This window comes from Primulina tabacum, chromosome 1 (genome assembly GCF_025594145.1).
Source record: "Primulina tabacum isolate GXHZ01 chromosome 1, ASM2559414v2, whole genome shotgun sequence".
In the NCBI taxonomy this organism is placed as follows: Eukaryota; Viridiplantae; Streptophyta; class Magnoliopsida; order Lamiales; family Gesneriaceae; genus Primulina; species Primulina tabacum.
This window is the reverse complement of record NC_134550.1, coordinates 38,041,661-38,065,640: the sequence shown is the minus strand read 5'-3', so window position 1 is coordinate 38,065,640 and position 23,980 is coordinate 38,041,661. Positions and strand designations below refer to the sequence as shown.

Below are 23,980 nucleotides of genomic sequence, written 5' to 3'. Positions count from 1 at the left end.
GAATCAAGTTCAATATTTCAAAATATTGCAGCGGAAGAAAATTAAAGTTTTGCCAACAACAACGATTTAAAAATATCCAACGACTGATAAAATTGTTTGCGGAAAAAAATTAACAACTGCTGCTCTGAGGTCCTCGGGTGCCACTACTGCCGACCCAAGCTGGCTCACTGGTCCCCACCCTCGGCCCTGGCCTCATCAGTACCTACAACAATCAAGTCTAGTGAGCCTAAAGACTCAGCATGCATATATAGCAGGTAACGAGTAAAAATCTGAATTAAAATATGCATGAGTTAACATATCCTGTCCTGAGGCATACTGAAAATAATCTGTACTGAGCAATTATAATACGTGCATAATTGAACTGGAAATCACTGTAAAAATATTTGCTCCTTGGAGCCTGTACTGAAATATCTGGTAATATTTTCTGTTGAGATTATGTTTTACGCCTGTGGCCACTGCACTAAGCTGAACTGATCGGTAACTGGCTACCGGGGAGGCTGAAACTGAACTGAGCTGGCCGGTCACTGGCGACCGGGTGGTACCATACTAAACTGATCGGTCACTGGCGACCGTATAAAATAACACTCCCACATAGTGAATGAACCACAAGCCATATCGCATAAATCTCAAAAATAATCATTTTCTATTTAATGCACGTAAAATAATTAACTGACATAATGAAAATGTCCCATAATTTTACCAACTGGATTGGATTGGATCGTTCCCAGGCTCGCTGCAACCTAACTGTGCCATGAAAAATATGCAATAGCTTAAACTTGACCAACTACGCAATTGACGTTCAAAAGATGCGACTATGACGCCTAATGACTTCGCATTTAATCATGACTCCGAGCCAACTTGAACCGACACTGAACCGACGTATAGTCATGATTAAAATACGCCGAAAAATCATAAAATAATGCTCCTAAAATGATAGGGTCGAAATCTAGGTGGAATGGAGGCCAAAACACGAAACGCTCTTTCGAGAGTCAACTTGGCACATTGCACCGTAAATTCTCGTACGACCTCAAAAATGATCCAAATGACAAACGGTCGAAAACATGACCTTCCTAACTCAATGAGGCACTGTCCAGTCCAAGGCCATGGGCTAAAAGCCAACCAAGAACTCGAACGAGCCTCTGAACCAACACAGCAACTTGCTGTAATTTCCAGCAGCTGCGCAACTACAAGACTTGAGTTGGTTTCGAGACTATCGGCCATTAGAGGAGTGAACCACCGACCAGAGACTCTTACCAACATCCCAAAGAATGATTTGAACCATGGCTAAGGGCCCTAGGCCAGCCACAATCCGCATCACACCATAACTCAACCGAAGGGTCCAACCGAGAGCAACGTGCATGCGTGTGTAGTGTTTATGCTTATGATCGATGTCTCGTGTCGTTCCAATGGACATTTGATTGACCATGGCACGATCTAGACATCTAGGAGCATGATATGAACCGTGGCTAAGGGCCATAGGCCAACCAAGATCCATACCAAGCAACAAAAGAACGAACCAAAAGCTGTCCAACCGAAGTAGCCGAAGGGGTATAGGGGCTGTTGTGATGTTTTTATTAAAAACCGATGAACCATGGACCAAGCCACCAAAAGGGCAACTTAGTCACGTCTTAGACATGCTAGGGAAGTGATCCAACCATGGCTAAGAGCCCTTAGGGCAGCCAAGATCAGATCCAACCCCTTGACACAAAACTGAAATTTTCGAACACAAATCTGCGCCTATGGGTACTTGCTGTCATTCTGAATTTCCAGCAAGCATGGGGCTGGTTTGAATGGACCAACATGGTCCTAATGCATCCTAATACATGTATATAAGCCGCCTTGGGAGCCTGGAGTCGATCCAATACCTGAAACTCACAAAACAAAAGAAACCAGTGAAGCTTGCCAAGGAAATCGAAAATTCTGCATGTGTGGTTTCAAAATGTTTTGACATGGATCTCAATTTTTACTTGAATAAACATGATCATGTACTGAAAAATAAATGATAATATGACTTTATTGAGGTTTGAAAGAAATCTAGACATGCCTGGTTTCGTTTCGAAAGAAAACGAACGAAACGACGACGACGCGGCACGGAGGAGGTGGAGCGCTTCTCTTGTTCTTTCTAGTTCTCGATTTTTCTCCCTTTCTCCCTAGCTGTTATTCACGTTTTTTCTACTGAAAATGGGTCTGATTTCGGTGGGGAGGGAGTGTGATGGAGTGGTTATGAGGGGTGAGGAGGATGGTGCAAGATATAAGGATCATATCAAGACCAAGTCTTCATGCATTTGAATTTTGAATTATGGTTTGATATCAAATGAGTTGGTGGATGCTTCTAGGAGGTAGTGGCCGAATTCTCTCTTGATTCTAGACTAGGATATGTCCATTTATTTAATTAAATTGTGCTCCCAAAAATCCTAAAATTATCCTACTAATTACATGCAAAGAATTGGTCAAAGTTGATGAGTTGGAAAATGAATCTTCTAGCAACTAAGGGTGGCCGAAAAATGCATGATAAAATAAAGGGAAATGTTGATTCTCTAGTCAACTAATAATCCTTGAATGCCTTACTAATCCTTTAAATAATTTAGTGAGCTAACCCCTTAATTAAATAACTTAAATGAGCTCATTTCTTAATCACCTCCAATAATTAAATTAAAATCCTCAACTAACTTAAATAATTCCTTAAACTTCTTTTTAACTTAAATGAACTTACTTGCTAGCTAAATTAACTTCTGAGAAATATTTCTCAAATCTTAAATTCTATCTCAAAACTCCAACTCCGGTCCGGCCTCACTGAAATAACTGAAATGCTAAAAATCAAACTACTGAACTGAAATAATAAAATAATTAACTTCAAACAAATGCATTTAAAATAATCATGCAATGAAGTCAATTAAATTTAAAAATCTAGAATTATGCACGGCTTATACGTCTACTGACTTACGGGTTCTACAATCCTTCCCCCCTTAAATAAATTTCGTCCACGAAATTAGAACTCACCGAATAACTCAGGGTATCGACTTCTCATCTCCGGCTCAGACTCCCACGTAGCTTCCTCCTCTGAATGGTTGAGCCATTTGACTTTGACTCGCTTAACCAACTTGTTCCGAAGTTTCTTCTCCTGTCTGTCTAGGATCTGCACGGGTCTCTCCTCATAAGATAAGTTCGGAGTAAGCTGCAACGGCTCGAAATTCAGCACATGCGAAGGATTTGCCATATACTTCCTCAGCATGGAGACGTGAAAGACATTGTGTACTCCGGCCAGATTCGGCGGAAGAGCCACACGATACGCTAGCGTCCCAACTCTGTCGAGGATCTCAAACGGTCCAATGAATCTCGGACTGAGCTTCCCTTTCTTGCCAAATCTCATGACACCCTTCATAGGTGCCACTTTCACGAAGACATGATCGCCCACTGCAAAATCTAACTCTCTCCTCCGCTGATCGGCATAACTCTTCTGTCGACTCTGAGCAGTCCTCATTCTATCACGGATCTTGACTACTACAACTGCTGCCTGCTGAACAATCTCTGGACCCAACTCTGCTCTCTCTCCTACTTCATCCCAATGAACAGGAGATCTACACTTGCGGCCATACAGCGCCTCATACGGAGCCATACCTATAGACGACTGGAAACTGTTGTTATAGGTGAACTCTACCAATGGTAAGTTCGACTCCCAACTCCCAGAGAAATCAATGACGCAAGCACGGAGAAGATCCTCTAAGATCTGAATAACTCGCTCCGACTGTCCATCTGTCTGCGGATGGAAAGCTGTGCTAAACAGCAACTTCGTACCCAAAGTCGAATGCAAACTCTTCCAAAACGAGGAAGTGAATCTGGGATCTCTGTCGGATACGATAGAAACTGGAATACCGTGGAGTCGGACTATCTCTCGGATATACAGCTCTGCATACTGAACCATGGTGAAAGTCGTCTTAATAGGCAAGAAGTGCGCTGATTTGGTAAGACGATCTACAATCACCCAGATAGCATTCGATCCTCTGACTGACCTCGGCAATCCGGTCACAAAGTCCATGGTAATGTTCTCCCACTTCCACTCGGGAATAGGAAGAGGCTTGAGCAAACCTGCTGGTCTCTGATGCTCGGCCTTCACTAACTGGCAAGTCAGGCACTCGGATACAAAACGCCTGATGTCCTTCTTCATTCCTGGCCACCAATACAATAGCTGCAGATCTTTGTACATCTTCGTACTCCCTGGGTGAATGGAGTACGGGGACGTATGGGCCTCTGATAAGATGTCTGCTCGGATAGAATCACTGCTAGGAACCCATATCCTATCTCGGTATCTCACAATACCGTCGCTGACTGAATACAAAACACTGCCCTTGGCTTCATCTCTCTTCTTCCACTGTGCCAACTGCTCATCTGCTGTCTGACCACTGCGAATACGGTCAATAAGAGAGGACTGGATAGTCAAGGTAGATAAACGAGGAACTCTACCTCGAGGATAAGTCTCAAGATCAAACCTCTGCATCTCAATCTGAAGAGGTTTCTGCATCGTCAAATGAGCCATCACTGCGACTTTCCTGCTCAAAGCATCCGCAACTACATTAGCTTTACCCGGGTGGTAGCTAATGTCACAATCGTAGTCTTTCACAAGCTCCAACCAACGCCTCTGACGCATGTTCAGCTCCTTCTGCGTAAAGAAATACTTGAGGCTCTTATGGTCGGTAAAGATCTGGCACTTCTCTCCATACAGATAGTGCCTCCAAATCTTCAAAGCAAAAACTACGGCCGCTAACTCCAGATCATGGGTAGGGTAATTCTTCTCATGGATTTTCAGCTCTCGAGAAGCATACGCTATCACTCTCCCATGCTGCATCAAAACTGCACCTAAACCAAGCTTCGAAGCATCGGTATAAAGGACAAACTCGCCGGGCCCTGATGGCATGGCCAAAACTGGTGCTGAAATAAGAGCTTGCTTCAAAGTATCGAAGCTCTTCTGACACTCCTCGCTCCACACAAACTTCACATTTTTCTTTGTCAGTGCTGTGAGTGGAACGGCGATAGAGGAGAATCCCTGGATGAATTTCCTGTAATATCCTGCTAGCCCAAGAAAACTGCGGATCTCTGATGCATTCTGAGGCACAACCCAATCTCTGACTGCTACAACTTTCGCCGGGTCTACCTCAATGCCACTGCTAGAAACAATGTGGCCCAAGAACGCCACCTTCTCTAACCAAAATTCGCACTTACTGAACTTTGCGAATAGTTTATGTTTCTGCAATGTCTGCAACACTGTGGTCAGATGCCTGCTGTGCTCCTCCCGACTTTTGGAGTAGACGAGAATGTCATCTATGAACACTATCACAAACTGGTCGAGGTACGGCTGAAATACGCGATTCATTAGATCCATGAAGATCGCTGGCGCATTCGTCAGACCGAACGGCATCACAAGGAACTCATAGTGACCATAACGAGTCCTGAAAGCTGTTTTCGAAACATCAGCACCTCTCACCCTCAACTGGTGATAACCAGAACGCAGATCTATCTTGGAGAAAATCGAAGCTCCCTGCAACTGGTCAAACAGATCCTCAATCCTCGGCAGTGGGTATTTATTCTTCACTGTAACCCTGTTCAACTCCCGGTAGTCAATGCAAAGCCTCATCGTGCCATCCTTCTTTTTCACGAATAAGACTAGCGCGCCCCATGGAGAAAAGCTCGGGCGAATGAACTCCTTGTCGAGAAGTTCCTGAATTTGCTTCTTAAGCTCTGCCATCTCTGTCGGTGCTAGTCGGTATGGCGCTTTGGATATCGGAGCCGTACCTGGCATAAGCTCAATGGAAAACTCCACCTCTCTCTCTGGTGGCATACCAGAGACGTCTTCGGGAAAAACGTCTAAGAAATCTCTGACAATCGGAACATCTGAGGCTGACTGGCTGGGTTCCTCGGGGACAGATAAAAGGGTTGCTAGAAATGCCCGACACCCTCTATGCATGAGCTTCCTAGCCTGAACATAAGGAATAATGCCAGGTAAGGAAAAGTACCTGTCCGGCTCAAATAAGAACTGCTCCATTCCAGGCGGTCGGACAAGAACGGATCTCCGCTGGAAGTCTATCAACACTCTGTTCCTCAATAGCCAGTCCATCCCTAGGATGATGTCAAATTCCGGCATCGGTAGCACAATCAGATCCGCATAAACAAGATTACCGTGCAACTCAAGGTCTATATCTCGGATAACATTGGTAGCTGCCATCTCCTCGCCTGACGGCAATACTACTGAAAAGGCTGTATCTAGCCCAATGGTCTGGATCTTGAGGAAGTTAGCAAAGACCTCCGAAATAAACGATTGAGTGGCCCCTGAATCTATCAAGGCCTTGGTAGCGGAACCAGTTATAAAAATTCTCCCTGTCAACAACATAGTCTCCGGGTTGGTTTCCGCGGCATGGAGAGCAAAAACTCTGCCTTGGGTAGGCAGATTCCTCTGAGGACACTGCAGCAACATGTGGTCTGGACTGCCACACTTAAAACACTTTCCTGAGCCAGCCATACATGCTCCAGGATGGCGACGTGAGCACCTGGGACAGACTGGGTGCTCCTGAGTCCTCGAGGCTGGGCGTCCCCGCTGCTGCTGCTGCTGGCTTCGGTTCCTGGGCGGTCCATGAAAAGGCCTCTTATTTTGCTGCTGATGCTGATGAAGAGGAGGGCGGTGCGGTGCCTGGACTGGGCGCTTGCCCTGGCGATCCCTCTCGATATCCCGCAGATCCTGCTCTGCGGCTAAGGCCTTGGAGACGGCAACCTCATAAGTAGCAGGGTCAGATACCCTAACATCCCGGCGCAAGATCGGCCGTAAGCCCACCAGGAAGTGCATCAGCTTGGCTCTGGCATCATTCGCTATCAGGGGCACAAAGTGACAGCCCCTCTCGAACTTACGGATAAACTCCGTAACCGTCATATCCCCCTGTCTCAGGCTCATGAACTCGCTGGTCAGCCTGGTGCGAACCTCCTCAGCAAAATACTTGGAGTAGAAAACCTCCGTAAAGCGGGTCCAAGAAAGTGTAGCCAATGTCAGGGCTACCGAAGCTCCTTCCCACCATAAGCGGGCGTCTCCAGTGAACAGGTAGGTGGCACATCGGACTCGGTCTGCATCTCCCAGCTCCATAAAATCGAAGATAACCTCGAGGGATTTGATCCATCCCTCGGCAACCATGGGGTCAGATGCCCCAGAGAATTCCTTCGGGCGCATCTTCATGAATCGCTCATAAACAGCCTCGGGCCCTGTCGGCCTGGCTGCGGCTGCGGCTACGGGTGCGGCATTGCCCCCCGCAAACTGTGCGAAGAACTGTGCCATCCCAGCTAACATCGGGCACTCATGTCCGGTGGTGGCGGTGGAGGAGGTGGTAGGTCTCCCTCCGGTCTACGCTCCTCTCTGTCCTCTAGGCGAGGCTCCACCTCTCTGTTGCGCTCTAAAATGCGTATAGGGGGCATACTGTTCCAACATAACCCATACGTAACTAACATGCATAATTCCATACTTTATTTTAAATGAACTCTGAAATACTGAAAATCTGGAAGCATGCTGAGAAACTAATTCATGCTTTAACTAAAATGCTGAACAAAATGCTGAACTGAAAAACTTACAGACCAAAGGCGTGGCTTCGTGAGCTTCTCGCGGTCAGTAGTAGTGAAACCCTATACAGAACCACCGCTCTGATACCAACTGTGAAGGGCCTACAACTCCTTTCTTGAAAATTTGCGGAAAATTAAAAATTTTCTTTTTAAAAGAACTTAAATGGCCTCATTCATAAAATCACTGGTGAATCAAGTTCAATATTTCAAACTATTGCAGCGGAAGAAAATTAAAGTTTTGCCAACAATAACGATTTAAAAATATCCAACGACTGATAAAATTGTTTGCGGAAAAAAATTAACAACTGCTGCTCTGAGGTCCTCGGGTGCCACTACTGCCGACCCAAGCCGGCTCACTGGTCCCCACCCTCGGCCCTGGCCTCATCAGTACCTACAACAATCAAGTCTAGTGAGCCTAAAGACTCAGCATGCATATATCGCAGGTAACGAGTAAAAATCTGAATTAAAATATGCATGAGTTAACATATCCTGTCCTGAGGCATACTGAAAATAATCTGTACTGAGCAATTATAATACGTGCATAATTGAACTGGAAATCACTGTAAAAATATTTGCTCCTTGGAGCCTGTACTGAAGTATCTGGTAAAATTTTCTGTTGAGATTATGTTTTACGCCTGTGGCCACTGCACTAAGCTGAACTGATCGGTAACTGGCTACCGGGGAGGCTGAAACTGAACTGAGCTGGCCGGTCACTGGCGACCGGGTGGTACCATACTAAACTGATCGGTCACTGGCGACCGTATAAAATAACACTCCCACATAGTGAATGAACCACAAGCCATATCGCATAAATCTCAAAAATAATCATTTTCTATTTAATGCACGTAAAATAATTAACTGGCATAATGAAAATGTCCCGTAATTTTACCAACTGGATTGGATTGGATCGTTCCCAGGCTCGCTGCAACCTAACTGTGCCATGAAAAATATGCAATAGCTTAAACTTGACCAACTACGCAATTGACGTTCAAAAGATGCGACTATGACGCCTAATGACTTCGCATTTAATCATGACTCCGAGCCAACTTGAACCGACACTGAACCGACGTATAGTCATGATTAAAATACGCCGAAAAATCATAAAATAATGCTCCTAAAATGATAGGGTCGAAATCTAGGTGGAATGGAGGCCAAAACACGAAACGCTCTTTCGAGAGTCAACTTGGCACATTGCACCGTAAATTCTCGTACGACCTCAAAAATGATCCAAATGACAAACGGTCGAAAACATGACCTTCCTAACTCAATGAGGCACTGTCCAGTCCAAGGCCATGGGCTAAAAGCCAACCAAGAACTCGAACGAGCCTCTGAACCAACACAGCAACTTGCTGTAATTTCCAGCAGCTGCGCAACTACAAGACTTGAGTTGGTTTCGAGACTATCGGCCATTAGGGGAGTGAACCACCGACCAGAGACTCTTACCAACATCCCAAGGAATGATTTGAACCATGGCTAAGGGCCCTAGGCCAGCCACAATCCGCATCACACCATAACTCAACCGAAGGGTCCAACCGAGAGCAACGTGCATGCGTGTGTAGTGTTTATGCTTATGATCGATGTCTCGTGTCGTTCCAATGACCATTTGATTGACCATGGCACGATCTAGACATCTAGGAGCATGATATGAACCGTGGCTAAGGGCCATAGGCCAACCAAGATCCATACCAAGCAACAAAAGAACGAACCAAAAGCTGTCCAACCGAAGTAGCCGAAGGGGTATAGGGGCTGTTGTGATGTTTTTATTAAAAACCGATGAACCATGGACCAAGCCACCAAAAGGGCAACTTAGTCACGTCTTAGACATGCTAGGGAAGTGATCCAACCATGGCTAAGAGCCCTTAGGGCAGCCAAGATCAGATCCAACCCCTTGACACAAAAACTGAAATTTTCGAACACAAATCTGCGCCTATGGGTACTTGCTGTCATTCTGAATTTCCAGCAAGCATGGGGCTGGTTTGAATGGACCAACATGGTCCTAATGCATCCTAATACATGTATATAAGCCGCCTTGGGAGCCTGGAGTCGATCCAATACCTGAAACTCACAAAACAAAAGAAACCGTGAAGCTTGCCAAGGAAATCGAAAATTCTGCATGTGGTTTCAAAATGTTTTGACATGGATCTCGATTTTTACTTGAATAAACATGATCATGTACTGAAAAATAAATGATAATATGACTTGATTGAGGTTTGAAAGAAATCTAGACATGCCTGGTTTCGTTTCGAAAGAAAACGAACGAAACGACGACGACGCGGCACGGAGGAGGTGGAGCGCTTCTCTTGTTCTTTCTAGTTCTCGATTTTTCTCCCTTTCTCCCTAGCTGTTATTCACGTTTTTTTCTACTGAAAATGGGTCTGATTTCGGTGGGGAAGGAGTGTGATGGAGTGGTTATGAGGGGTGAGGAGGATGGTGCAAGATATAAGGATCATATCAAGACCAAGTCTTCATGCATTTGAATTTTGAATTATGGTTTGATATCAAATGAGTTGGTGGATGCTTCTAGGAGGTAGTGGCCGAATTCTCTCTTGATTCTAGACTAGGATATGTCCATTTATTTAATTAAATTGTGCTCCCAAAAATCCTAAAATTATCCTACTAATTACATGCAAAGAATTGGTCAAAGTTGATGAGTTGGAAAATGAATCTTCTAGCAACTAAGGGTGGCCGAAAAATGCATGATAAAATAAAGGGAAATGTTGATTATCTAGTCAACTAATAATCCTTGAAAGCCTTACTAATCCTTTAAATAATTTAGTGAGCTAACCCCTTAATTAAATAACTTAAATGAGCTCATTTCTTAATCACCTCCAATAATTAAATTAAAATCCTCAACTAACTTAAATAATTCCTTAAACTTCTTTTTAACTTAAATGAACTTACTTGCTAGCTAAATTAACTTCTGGAAATATTTCTCAAATCTTAAATTCTATCTCAAAACTCCAACTCCGGTCCGGCCTCACTGAAATAACAGAAATGCTAAAAATCAAACTACTGAACTGAAATAATAAAATAATTAACTTCAAACAAATGAATTTAAAATAATCATGCAATGAAGTCAATTAAATTTAAAAATCTAGAATTATGCACGGCTTATACGTCTACTGACTTACGGGTTCTACACGAGGTGCCTAATAGGGCCTCTTGCGCTGCCTATCGACTTCAATGTCCCTCTAGTCCTGCTCTGTCGCCAAAATTCTCGACACGGCAACTGCATAAGTCGTCGGACCAGAAACCCTCACATCACGACGCAAGATCGGCCGTAACCTACAATAAAATGCCTCAACTTCTCCCGCGCATCATTCGCAATCAGGGGTACAAATTGACACCCCCTCTCAAACTCCGCAACGCTGCTATCCCCCTAACACAACGTCATAAACTCCCTAGTCAGTCTGGATTGTACTTCCTCATTGAAGTAATTGGAGTAAAAGACCTCCTTAAAGTCATCCCATGACAGAGCCTGCAGATTCACCGACATGGACGCGCTCTCCCCCCATAGCCTGGCGTCCTCTGTCAACAAAAAGGTTGCACATCTAACTCTGTCTGCATCCTGCAGCTCCATAAACGCAAAGATTATCTCGATGGACTTAATCCATCCTTCTGCTATCATCGGGTCAGTAGTCCCCGAGAACTCCTTAGGATCCATCCTCCTAAACCTCTCATAAACTGCTTCCGGTCTGGGCCTCGCCCCTGCATCCACTGTAGCTTGGTTCCCCGCAAACTATGCGACGAATTGAGTCATCCCTACAAGCTTCTAATCCTGCATATCTGGCGGTGGACGAGGAGGAGTGGCCCTCTCCCCATCCTGGGCTTCCCTATTCTCATCTCCTACTTCACGCACAATCCTACGTCTAGGAGGTATACTTTTCCCACATTTACTCAACACGTAAACCCAACGTGCATGAACATGATATAGACAACATAAGAGCACGTACTCTGAACTCAAAAATGTAAACATGCTGAAATCATGACAATGCGCTTACTACATAAAATAATTCAAAACTTTAAAACTTACAGACTTGAGGTGTGACTTCGTGAGCTTCTTGCGACTGGCTGTAGGCATAACCCTATACAAGAACACCGCTCTGATACCAACTGTGACGTACCGTACTTTTTACTACTTAAAATTTGCGGAAAAATTAAAAATTTTCTTAAATATAAACATCCATACGGTCGTCATCTCATCAATCATAAAAATATCTTTGAAATCATCCATCACCAAATAAATTTGCTAACAAAATACTTGCTCAAACCTCTCTCATCACAACATAAAATCAGAGTATTTTAAACTTGCATAGAAATATTAAAATAACGTGGGCGGTCCTCGGGTCTAGCCTCCCGCTCAGTCCAAGCCTGCTCCTTGGTCCCCACCTCCTGTCTCCTCATAGAAATCCTCACCTGCATCGATCAAGTCTAGTGAGTCTAAAGACTCTACACGTATAAACTGAGAATAGCAAGTAATACATAATAAAATCGCATGCAACTTTAAAATAGAATATACATACTTGAAGCTTGGATTTGAAATGAGCTTGAACTTGCATACATACATAAACGTGCCATAACTTGAAAGCTTTCATAAACATGCTTGCATACTTGATCATACTTAAACATACATCACTTCATTTTGCGTAGAGGATGTTTCAAAGCAAGTGACCCATACATAATAAACGCCTAATCAGAAAAACCATAGTACTGGGCTGACAGGGACGTATCCACTGCCACATACATGAGATCCCCATTCATAATTTAACGGGCTGGTTGGTCTCCCTTCATAATTTAACCCTTTTCAACCACGATCTAACCCGTTCATAATTTAACGGGGTGGAGAGGTCCTCGGCCACGTTCACCGACTTCCAAACCCATTCAATTTGGTCACATGACATTTAGCATACCTCAAAAACTTAAAATATTTTCTGGCACGTCATTCATACTTACTTGGCGTTGAGGGATCCGTTGGACTTCGATCGGGGTCATTGCTGCAACATACTAACGTGAATTCATAAGCTTAACGGGTGTAACTTAAACGTAACAGTCAATCTTACCCACGAGTTCATACATTTCCTTAGGACGTTCTAAAATTCCCGTGACTCGACATTGTTAAACATTGCACTAAACCAAGACATCAAACCTCAAAGCATACCATAATATTCCCCAAAACTCAAGTACACGGACCCCGTGCCAAGGTCCGGCTCCGGGTCCGTGTGGGTGCGGTGGAATGACTCGTGAAGAAAAGGGAAGGCACGGACCCCGTGCTTAGGTCCGGGTGGGGGTCCGTGTAGGTGCGCAAAAGTGAAACTCGGGAAGAAGTGAGGACACGGACCCCGTGCTAGGGTCCGTCTAGGGGTCCGTGTAGGCTCGCAAGGATGACACCGTGAAAGAAACAAAGGCACGGACCCCGTGTCAGGATCTGTGTATGGGTCCGCGTACCTACTGTGAACGCGAACTTACGAAAATTTTTGTACATGTTTTGCTTAACTTTCTAGACTCGATTGCACGGACTATGAATCGACACCCCGAGACCCATCCTAGCATGCTATAACATCAAACCAATTTCGTACAACATCCAAAGCAACGATGTTCACCCTATGACACATACAATTCAAAAACGTGGTAATTGACACCAACTCGATTCCTACGACTACTAATGTGCTCGAGTACCTATCGACACTAAACGACATACAAAATACCAACCCAACATCATAATAATCATACCTAGAAGCAACAACGATCGCGCGTCGATCCCCAACGAAGCCTGCAACAAATAAACTTCAAGAAAGCATCAATATCATAATTTTCTGAAAACGCAGTTTGAGCAGTCCCATGAAAAACGCCATAACTCACTCAATTTTTATCCAAAAATTTCGAATCTTATATCAAATCGAAGGTATCGAAAAGTTCTACATTTTTTGTGTTGAAAGCTATCTCAGATTCTCGACTGAAAATCGCAGTAACTCAAAATACAGTGAAAAACGGGATTTTAGATCTAAAAACTATTTCAATACGCATTGATAAATTTCCTGCTCAAACTACTACACATCATACATGGATTTTACGCATAAAAACAACGCAACACATACTATGACATGATCGACGCAGAAAAGAGAGATTATACGTGTCTTTTTGATATCAAACGTTACCGAAACGGCGTCACTGAAGCGGAGATAGAAACGAGGTTGATCCGGGACAAACGTGAGCGATTTTCTTGCAATAAAATCGATCAAAACTTTCTGAAATTTCCAAAAGGAGAGGCGGCTGCACTAGAGCAGGAGGAACCCTAGGTTTTCTTCTTTTAAAATTATGAAAACTGAATGTGTGTGTGATGTGTGTTAGCGTGAGTTTTAGTGTGTGTAAACATGTGTGCGTGCGTGCGTTGAGAAGGTAATTAAGGGGAAATAAACCTTGGTTTAATAAAATAATTAACTACTAAGTGAAATACTAACTCTTCTCTAACTTTAATAAAGTCTCAACATTTAAAATAAATTGCACACTAACTACCCTATGAAAGTTTTAAAACTCTAAAATTCCTAAATAAATAAATTAGGCTTAGAAAATGCTAAAACTCAATAAATTATTTAAAATGCCCCATTCTTAGCTTTAAAATAAAAATACCGCATTTAAAATTGCCACCAATCGTCACCGGTCTCCTTTCCTCAATCCCGCCTCGAATAATCGCCTGAAACATGAAACTCGAAAAACATCTTAACGTGCATCACATAAACATGGATAATTTAAAATAATGTATTTTCCTAAATCATGCATTGCTAAAATCAATTTAAATTTAGTTAAATGATTTAATAATTAAATAAATGCATGTGTTATACGTGTACTGAATTTGGGCACTACAACTTCCATCTCCTTATAGTAGTCCTCAACACTCTTTAATCCTTACCTCAAAGTTTGAAGCCTCTTAAACATCTCCATATAGTAGTGATTTGGCACAAACCTCTTCCTCATAACCCTCTTCATTTCATCCCAAGTTTCAATGGGTCTCTCATTATACCTCCTCCTACTAGTCACTAATTGATCCCACCAAATGAGAGCATAGTCTAGGAATTCAACCACCGCCAACCTCACCTTCTTTTGTTCTGAGTAGTGGTGACATTCAAACACAAACTCTACCATCTTTTTGCACTCTAAGTATGCTTCCGGGTCAGATTTCCCATGGAACGAAGGAATTTTCATCTTAATACTACTCATGTTACCATCTTCCCTATTCCCATCATATCTACCCTGTACAGCTTCTCTTCTTCCTCTCCCAAATCCTCTACCTCTTCCATTCCTACCCCAATTCTCATTTTGGCTCTCCTCATCTCCTCCCAAATCATATTCCTCATCTTCTCCTCCTCTACCCACATCTTTAGACTTATTATTACTCCCACTAGTACTAAATTCAAGTTTATCCAACCTCTCATGCAAGGGCTCCAACTCGGTCCTCATCATCCTACTTAAATGATCAAATAATGCCTCCATTTGAACCTTAGACAACCCTTGGTTTGAATTATCTCCTACCTCCCTCTCCATTTTAATTTCAGATTTGTACCTGCAAGAAAACGTTAGTAGAAAACAAAGTATTCATAACCCAAAGTCTCACGATCACTCCAAAGGAAGTCGCTCGTCACTCCTCTCTATTTTTTTTGCTAACAACAAATACTCACCGTTCACTCCAAAGAAATTCACTCGCACTCAAGTATTTTCACTCAAATTCGAGAGTTCCCTCAAGGTGCTCAAGCTTCGTATTTGGATGTATCAAACAATCAAGTTCAACTTGTGAACAATTGTGATCGACTCACTTAGACTGCGTAGACAAGCAATTTGAATATATAATTTTTTTTGATTGTGAGATGCTATTGAATATGACTCTCTGAAGCAAATAGAACAAGATACCAAAAAGAAAAAAAATTTCGGAATTTTGTACTTTTTTTTTGGCCGAGTACTACTCGAAAATTCCAAAAAAAAAAGAAACCAAAATTTCGAGAATCACAGATTCACGAAAAAGACGAAGAACGATAGAACAGAAAGCAGATCTGAAAACGAACGAAGAAATATCACAGATCTGAAAATTTAAGACAAGATACTTACTTGAATTCAATTAGCCAAAGCTCTGATACCAAATGATATGAATCCACGTACGTAAGAATAGCAAACACTATTAATTTAGAATCGCGCCCTCAATTCAATAACGAACAAGGAATCGTTGTTGTTGTCCCGACCTTTTGAATCAAGTATTACATGATATTCACCTCTAAAATATTATTGGTTTAACAACAAATAATCAAAAGAAAAACAATCGACACTCGAACGGACCTTCAAGGAACTCGTCTTTGACAATCCGCGTAAGAAGGATAAACAAACGCCAAAAAGTTAAAACTTTGATAAGTTTGATTTTGAAACAAAGCTAAAAGCTTTTGGTTGTTTGAGAGAAACTCAAGAACAAACTCAATTCAATATTCAGTAATCTGAAAATTATGTTCAAAATTCGTCCAAATATTCATCACAAATTCAAAAGATATCAAAAGATAAGCTACAAAATTATCTAGTGCTAAAAATAAGGAAATAATATTTTTTTCCCGAAACTGTGTCCGCCCGGGCACAAGACTTTCGCATTTTTATTTTTGTGGCCGAAGGTGTCGCGCTCGGGCGGTAATTTGTGTCCGCCCGGGCGCGAGGTTCTCGCAGATCTTGCATTTGCTACGCAGATGTTGCGCTTGGGCGGTAGTTTATACCTGCCCGGGCGCGATGCTCTCGGGATTCTTCAACATTTAATGCTTGAGTAATGCTCTTATGACTCCCAAAATCACTCCCATGCATCAAGAACCATTCGGCACTTTGCTCCTCGCTCGTAAGCCCTTCTCGACTGTTCATGATTCCCTGTAGTGCCTCTTTGAACTTCTTTAGTCGTCCTCTAGTGATTGGTCCCTCCCGAAACTCTAACGGCTCCCATGCTTTCCTTGGAACTTGACCAACCGTGTTCGCATCATCATCGGGTAAGTACCACTAGAAGACTTTGATTTATACAACACCTTGTACAAAACCACCCAGCTTAGGACTTACTCACTGTCTAACTGAACTCCTAGTCTAGACTGAAGGCATCACCTTTCAGCCAACAGTTGTTTAACGTATGTGTGTCAAAAACTACATACACATGTTTTACGTCTTTGTGCAAGACAAAATTTGAGTGGTGGTGTGTGTGAGAACTGATGTCTGAAAACTACCCGAAAGTGTTCCCACACACTAAGAGAAATATGCTTCCAAGACTAAGCTGAAAACACATTGAAGTGTTCCCTTTGGGCTGATTGGTTCTTCAAAGCTGATGAGCATTATGCGTGCCTTCATTTGTCATCTCTCATCATCACTCATCATCATCTTCACTGAGCTTCGGCTTCTATTTAAAGGCGTTTGGCTGAACGTACAGTGAGACTCAGTGAATGAAACTGTTGTAGTTTGAATTTGTTCCCCCAAATATATATATCTAGAACATTTGGCTTTAAGCGTTGCTGCAACGTCTCTTATTGTACCTTGATCGTACAATAGCTTTTGTACATTTTTACACAGCTAGATTAAGCTTGTCGTATCCGCAAGCTGGTTCGCTCCTAACTGATGTTTTGAACTGGTCAGTTGAACTGGTGAGGTTAAATCAGTTGACTCGTCAGCTGAACTGATTTCACCGATTCAGTTGAACTAGTCAGTTGGGCACTTCATCAGTTGGCCGGGCTTCTGAAAGTCTTTTGCTGAACCACCTATCAATTGGACAATCAGTTGAACTGCTCTTGATATTTTAGTTGTACTGGTTCAGTGCGATCAATCAATTGACACTTTCAGTTTGCGTCTCGATAGCTTCAGTCTAAGCTTGGTAATTGATCAGTTCGAAGCCTGATCATTTTCAGTTTCTGCGCACTTAGGTAAACTCATTAGAAACAAATACATAAGTTTTGTTAACATCATCAAGATTGCGAACATGAAATGTTCCAACAAATAGTGTAGTGACAACAGCTCTGTCAGAGTCGGAGTAAGCATGCCCACGATAGCCTATGTTATTTTTTAACATTAGCTAACAAAGAATATATTAACTAATGAAAAAGTAAATTTGGATTCTTTGTCCTTGCCTCATCCAGAACATTACTGAATGACTTGGTGACATCATACATGGAAGGGGGATGATTCGTAATCCATTTCTTTTTCATCCAATGACACATCCGAGGTATCGGGATATTTGCACCCTCTGTACAGATATCAAATGTTTCAACAATAGATGGAAAACATTTATATGCCAAAATCTAGTAAAAACACGTAACATAAGTATATTAGTATGATTCCATCCTTAGAATTAATTTTTTTAAAAAAACATACAATATTTATTTACCTGCAAAGGATGAATAAAGCCTGTAATAGGGAAGCTACCGAACCCACTAAAGTTTGGATCATTCTTACGTAGCTCGACCAAACTTTTATCATCTATAAACTTTCTTTCGAGGTCTTTTCCCATAAACTGTTTTCTTGAAAGCTAATCTACACCATGGATAGTTATTAAACTATCCAAGTCATCAACTAACCTAATCCACCAATTTATGTTATTTTTTTTACGTTGAGGACCCAATACAGCTGCCACAAAATAAAGGCCGGCTAGTTTCAATTTTTCAACATTAACTTCTTTACCTCCACCATTTCCGTATTCATCAATCATAGTCTTTAAATCACTCAAACATAGCTCGATCTTCCACTAAAATGTCAAAGCATAAGTCCATTTTCCTCAGGTATCGAGGGATAAACTTTAGAATAATTAAGTCTCGTGATCAAACAATACTCCCACAGCGAAAAACGTAGAGGCTTCTTACGCTACACCATCCAAAATTCATAACTCACATTATCATATCCTTGTCTACTAATCAAAAACCACAAAATCTTATTCGAATTTATATAATCTTTCGCAAATATAATTAAATTATTGAATTGGGTTTGTTGGACCAATTGCTCCAACTTATTTTCATACTAAAATGAACATATTTTACAAAACACCTCAGTGTAATGAGACCTTCAGCTTGCACTCATAAAACTGATTTTTTTCGAGTTTGGTGGGAAAATAAATCAACACAAAACAACAAGAAATTATTATTTCGCATGGAAAAAAATGAAAATTTTGGGCCGAGTTTTTCAATCTCAACCCAGACACATAAAATCGACCGAACTAAAACTGATATTAAAACTGGGTCGTGTGTTCGTTCTAGGTCGAGCATGACCTAGACGACCCAGTTTTTAATATAATTGGGTCAAGTTTATATGTTTGGGTCGAGGTTGACCCAAATTCATCAAAACACGACACAAAATCCCAAAATGCTAGGTCTTGCTCAATTTTTGATAATCTGGAAGTCGAGTTTTAGAACATGACAGATTTTCAAAATATAAATTTACTATAATAAAATGAACAAATTGAAAGGTTTGAAGTTGTACCAATACATGATATCTCACTGTCTTCTCTTCCAACTCAATCTCAAAAAATTTTCTCTTCATTTCTCTCGCGGTAAATAGTTCAAATTGGAGGTCTTTCACATTTGACTCGGAAATGGAGCTTCGTGGTAGTGAAGAACAACCATAATTGGTGCTTTTTCTAGAATATGATGGATTTCAAGAATGGAAATAACTCGAGAAAACTCAAGAACGACCCAAAAAACTTAACGGTTGGTTCATGTTATTTTTTTAATGGATTGAAGAAATTATGTGTTAATTTTTTTATTAAATTATATTTTAATTGTCTCATTATTGTATTATTATCGTTAAACTGAATTTTAATATTTATGAACAAAATAATAAAATACAAAAGATTTAATATGTATAGGACTCCCGATTTATACTATGTGCTTATCAGTGTTTGTTCTATGGCTTAGTGTCATTTTTGTTTGTGAAATGTGGATGCTAAGTAGTTGGGAGCCGATTCAAGAGCATATCGTGTTCCTCTTGATCGTAAGTTGGGCCTCATACTCGTTGGTGATACTGGGTGGTGATACCCCCATAAGAGCTCGGGTTATGGATGACCCGAGAAGCTAAATGAATAGACCAAATCAGAGTCAGACTACTTTCTTCAGCAGCCGGGCATGGGGATGCCCGTGATATTTTCTCCCCGGGCAATCAGAAGCCCGGGCTCTCGTGCAAGCTCTCGGGAACTTTATATCTGAGCTACCTCGAGAAGCGCACCACACTCGAGTGTATCAGTATGAGCTATCTTATTCTTGGCGATCAGTTCTGTCAGAACGACATGGGTTTGGTGTGACAGAGAAGTCATCAGAAGTAGGGTATGGACAGCCGCCTTACCATACTTAGCACGTGGGCACTGAAAACTAGGTAATCATGAGATTTTCTCCTATAAATAGCAGTGTATACTTCTCATTTACAGATTCTAGAATTTTGAACTCTCAAGCACTCACGTATATCACAACATATACAGCCGTTTTACTCTTCTTCACCTACTGACTTAAGCATCGGAGTGGCTACGCCGGACACTCTTCCGGCGCCCATTCACGAATTCATCTCCTTTTCTGCAGGTCACAGTGGAAGCCATAGCTCACAAATATATACCTTGATCATTTCCTTCAACAAAACACAAATCATCATCCGGTGAATTGCTCCGACCCAGCTCAACCGATTCACCCGGATATCATCACTCGTGAAAAGTGGTTACTATGGATTGATGTCAAAGAATAAACTTCAATGATAGATTTGAGGTGTTGCGCGTTTTTCTTATAGGAAGCCATATATTTCTTTAGGATTCAAGTTATGTAAGCTTTTACTTTTCCTTCTTTGAAATCTCGGGTCCTCAAATTTTTTATACCTCTAAAACATCCTACTTTTTACAATCTATTGTTGCACTATTGGTTATAATGGTATGCGCGCCTTAGTAGTGTTGCCTTAATTATTTATAGCATTTCTGTTTCTACGGTTTTGCCCAAAGGAACATATGTTTTCGGTGGTAATGTAAAAGTATTTGGGTTCTGGTAGCTTCCGAAATTTTTTGTTCCTTGTCAATGTGTCAATCAATATCAAGTATCAACCAAAGAAAATGTCTCATGAATGGATGATTAATCTGTCCTGGCATTCTTCAGTATGTCTTTTAGAATTCTAACCTTTATATTTCTCATTATATTTTAATTTATTGCATCTGATTACAATTCAGTGATCTATCGAGGAATCTAAAGCGACAAAAAGATGAGGATATTCAAAAAGGTCAGGTTGTAAAAAGCCAAAGGGTATAGAGCTATGGTCACGTTACATTTATGTTTTTGTTATCATTAGATCATTTATTTTATCGAAAAGTTGTTCATCAAATTTCTTTCTTTTCATTCACTGGCTTATTTTGAGATAAATTGTTGGTTTTGTCGATGGGTTTGATGAAAATGATAATATTTCCTTGTTTAGATTCTTGATTGTTTTTATATGATTTTCTTTTGTCAATAGTTATGCCATTTGATTAATGAGATGTGAAATGTCTCAACTCATACATAATTGGGTGCCTTTTATTTTTGTTGTTTCCTTGCTGGGTTTATCTTCTTTGTATGATTAGCTGATGTACTGTGATCTTATGATTACGTACTGATCTCCTCTCTTGGGAAGGCTCTCTGGGACAAGACGCTTGAATTCAGATTCTTGCTGGAAAAAGCTTTCTCAAGTTCCAACAGGCTTCCACAGGTTCCAACTGGAATTTGATCCATTTAGTAAATGATTAAATGACATATAGAGCTTTAAAAGATCTTCACTAAAAAAAATTTGTTTAAAGGAGCCAGTTAGATCCTTAGTGAGTGAAGCCTATTCAGATTTAGTTGATTCCTCCAAGAAGACGTTGCATTCTATACTGGAATTACAACAGGTAAAAAGGAAAAGTTTTCTGTGTTACATCAATTAAATTATTATTATTTCTATTTTATTTATGAAATATTATCTTAAAGTTTGCATATATCTGCTGAATTCTTTCGTTTCTCCTTTACCATGATTCTGGCAGGCGCTCTTGAAGAACAATCCATCCATTGCACACCTTGTTGAAGGTTTACATGTCCGTGTCTCATGGTAATGAATTTTTGTAATCCTAACTCGGCCCTTTTGTTGAAGATTTCTGTCATGGTTTAGCTTAACTTTTATCATCATTTTCAGTGCTTTTTTCCCATTGTTGCCCCTAGTACTGTTTTTATTGTCAACATATTTTGCCTGATTTAGCAACAAAAGCAGAATTCGTCAACAATCTCCAGAAATAACCTCATGATCCATGTTTCAAATTAACTAACTATTCATTAAGAATGCAAAAGTTCATTCTATAAAATATGATATTTGGTTTCAGATATCTCACAGTTTAAATTTAACATCTACTTGGTTCTGCATCATGAAGTAGGAACCAATGTGACATTTTGTTTAATCTATAAAATGTTAAAAACATGGTTCTGCTGTCAATGTATTTTCTCCCAAAAACAAAACTGAAGATAATTGCTTCGTGTATCAATTTAGTTGAATGCTGATACATTAATAGGTGGTTGGTTTTCCCAAAGCTAATTCGATGATAGATTACAACTAATTAGAAACCTCAATTTACTCCAATGGGGATATTGATGAAGAATGGTTGCAGATTTTTCTCAAATGCAATCAAGATAGGCACTGTCATCACTTGGTAGGTTCATTATGGTTTAACTTTAAACACAATCATAATTGCTTAAGCTCTTCTTCAACCTAACATATCTGGAACATGCATCTAGATCGTGGTGTGTTTTGTTATTCTTCTTGATTTATACTTTATATTTGATTCTGCTGTTTATCCTCTGAAGCTGTGGAGATGTTGAGTTTTAGTTTGGATTTCTTTGGTTTCAAAAGGCAGCAGATGATAATTGGTTTTGGATGCAGTTCTTTCTACTTCAATATAAGTTTAGGTCTATAATTGCCCATCGTTAGACGTTAGCAAATTCTTGATGATTTTGTTCATTTGGATTATTGTGGGTCAGTAATGGATAATTGAATGTCTTAGCAAGAATATTAATTTTCTTTATGACGTAACCTCACTGTATTCTAGGGCCTCGGTGAAATTGGGATCATAGTATTTTGTGACTTATACTCATAGTAAATTTTTCTCTGTAGAATCGTTTCTTTTAGAAACAAATCAATTGATAAATGGCAGCGGAAAACCCAGATGACAACTGGCGCAGCTGCTATTAGAGATAAATTGCATGCCTTTAATCAGGTTTCCATTGAGACTTTCAAGTTATTCTTATGACGCAGTAGGTGTAAGCTAAGATTATCCACAGTTGACTTTTATGTTTCTCCAGAGTATATGAGGGATCCAAATAAAATGACTAAGGCGATGCAACAAAATAGATCAGTGGTGGTTCTATTTGGAAATGTAGGTTTCTATATAATTATTATTGAATTGCTTTTAAACAGTTATCTCAAAATGTCCATATATTGCTTACATTGGGTTGTTTGTTTTTATGTATTTTGATATTTAGTTTTGGTTTCTCAATAGGTTCCAAATTCTGCTGATGATAATGATCCGAAGGTACTTGTTTTTTTTTCTTGATACTGACCTTGTTTAAAATGATTTTATTCTATGGATACAATTTAACTTTTGTCATTTTAATAATTCTATGTGTATGTAGAACTTTTGTCAGGCGTGTCAGTCTGTAGAACTGCTTGGCCCTTCCGCTAGTCATCAGAGGTGTGACGCTTAAACGCCCTTGGCTCTGATGTCTAAATAACTCATCCAAGAATAAACATAAATCTCGGAAACAATGGAGTCATGGCTCGATATGAATGCGTGCTCAACAATACATATAAATCCACATATTATTCCAATATATTTAAAAATAATATTTATTTCAAGAAAGGATGAATAATCTTAAAGATACACATAACAGCACAAAGAATACATAAATACATAATTATCATAAATCACATCAACTAAATTACACGTTGTTATAGACGTTGTAAGGAATCGATCTATCTGTACCTTAACCTTCAAATTAAATTACCACAATAACTTATGAACTCGTTGCTGCTTCCTGGCTACTAAATCCTGTGCAAAATAATTTATTACCATCAAATAAATATTCAACTTTTTGCCAAATATAAGTTACTAATTCCAACTTGGACCTAATCTCGGTTTTAAGTTCATAACTCAACCAAAACTTAACCAAAACACACTTATCATACGTGGCTGGAAACCTAACCCAAAATCCCATATTTCATCAAAAGAAATTATAAATAAATCCTACCATCTCGACATTGAAAAACAACCAAAACCAGAAACCATGAGAACTAAGTTTTGTGATAGATTCATGTTCGACACTCATGAGTATAAAATTCATATCTAACTCATCATTGACTCAAATCAATATTCGTCAATATGAAA

General features: G+C 40.5%; 1 protein-coding gene across 10 annotated transcripts; it reads left to right on the top strand.

Annotated features, from left to right (window-relative positions):
• The first annotated feature begins 20,223 nt into the window (after positions 1-20,223).
• Positions 20,224-23,355, top strand: LOC142544095 (uncharacterized). 10 transcript variants are annotated; one of them, XR_012820037.1, is made up of 8 exons: positions 20,224-20,820; positions 21,208-21,282; positions 21,371-21,460; positions 21,593-21,657; positions 22,711-22,813; positions 22,899-22,972; positions 23,096-23,128; positions 23,229-23,355. XR_012820037.1 is itself a non-coding variant. In XM_075651181.1 (5 exons), exons 1-5 carry the CDS (start codon positions 20,803-20,805, stop codon positions 22,863-22,865), a joined length of 300 nt encoding a protein of 99 aa, XP_075507296.1. In that variant the 5' UTR covers positions 20,224-20,802; the 3' UTR covers positions 22,866-23,085. The 10 variants fall into 10 exon arrangements, 1 of the variants encoding a protein (XP_075507296.1); XR_012820034.1 differs by having other exon boundaries at positions 21,593-22,813; XR_012820036.1 differs by having other exon boundaries at positions 22,711-22,972; positions 23,096-23,233.
• The last annotated feature ends 625 nt before the right edge of the window (positions 23,356-23,980 follow it).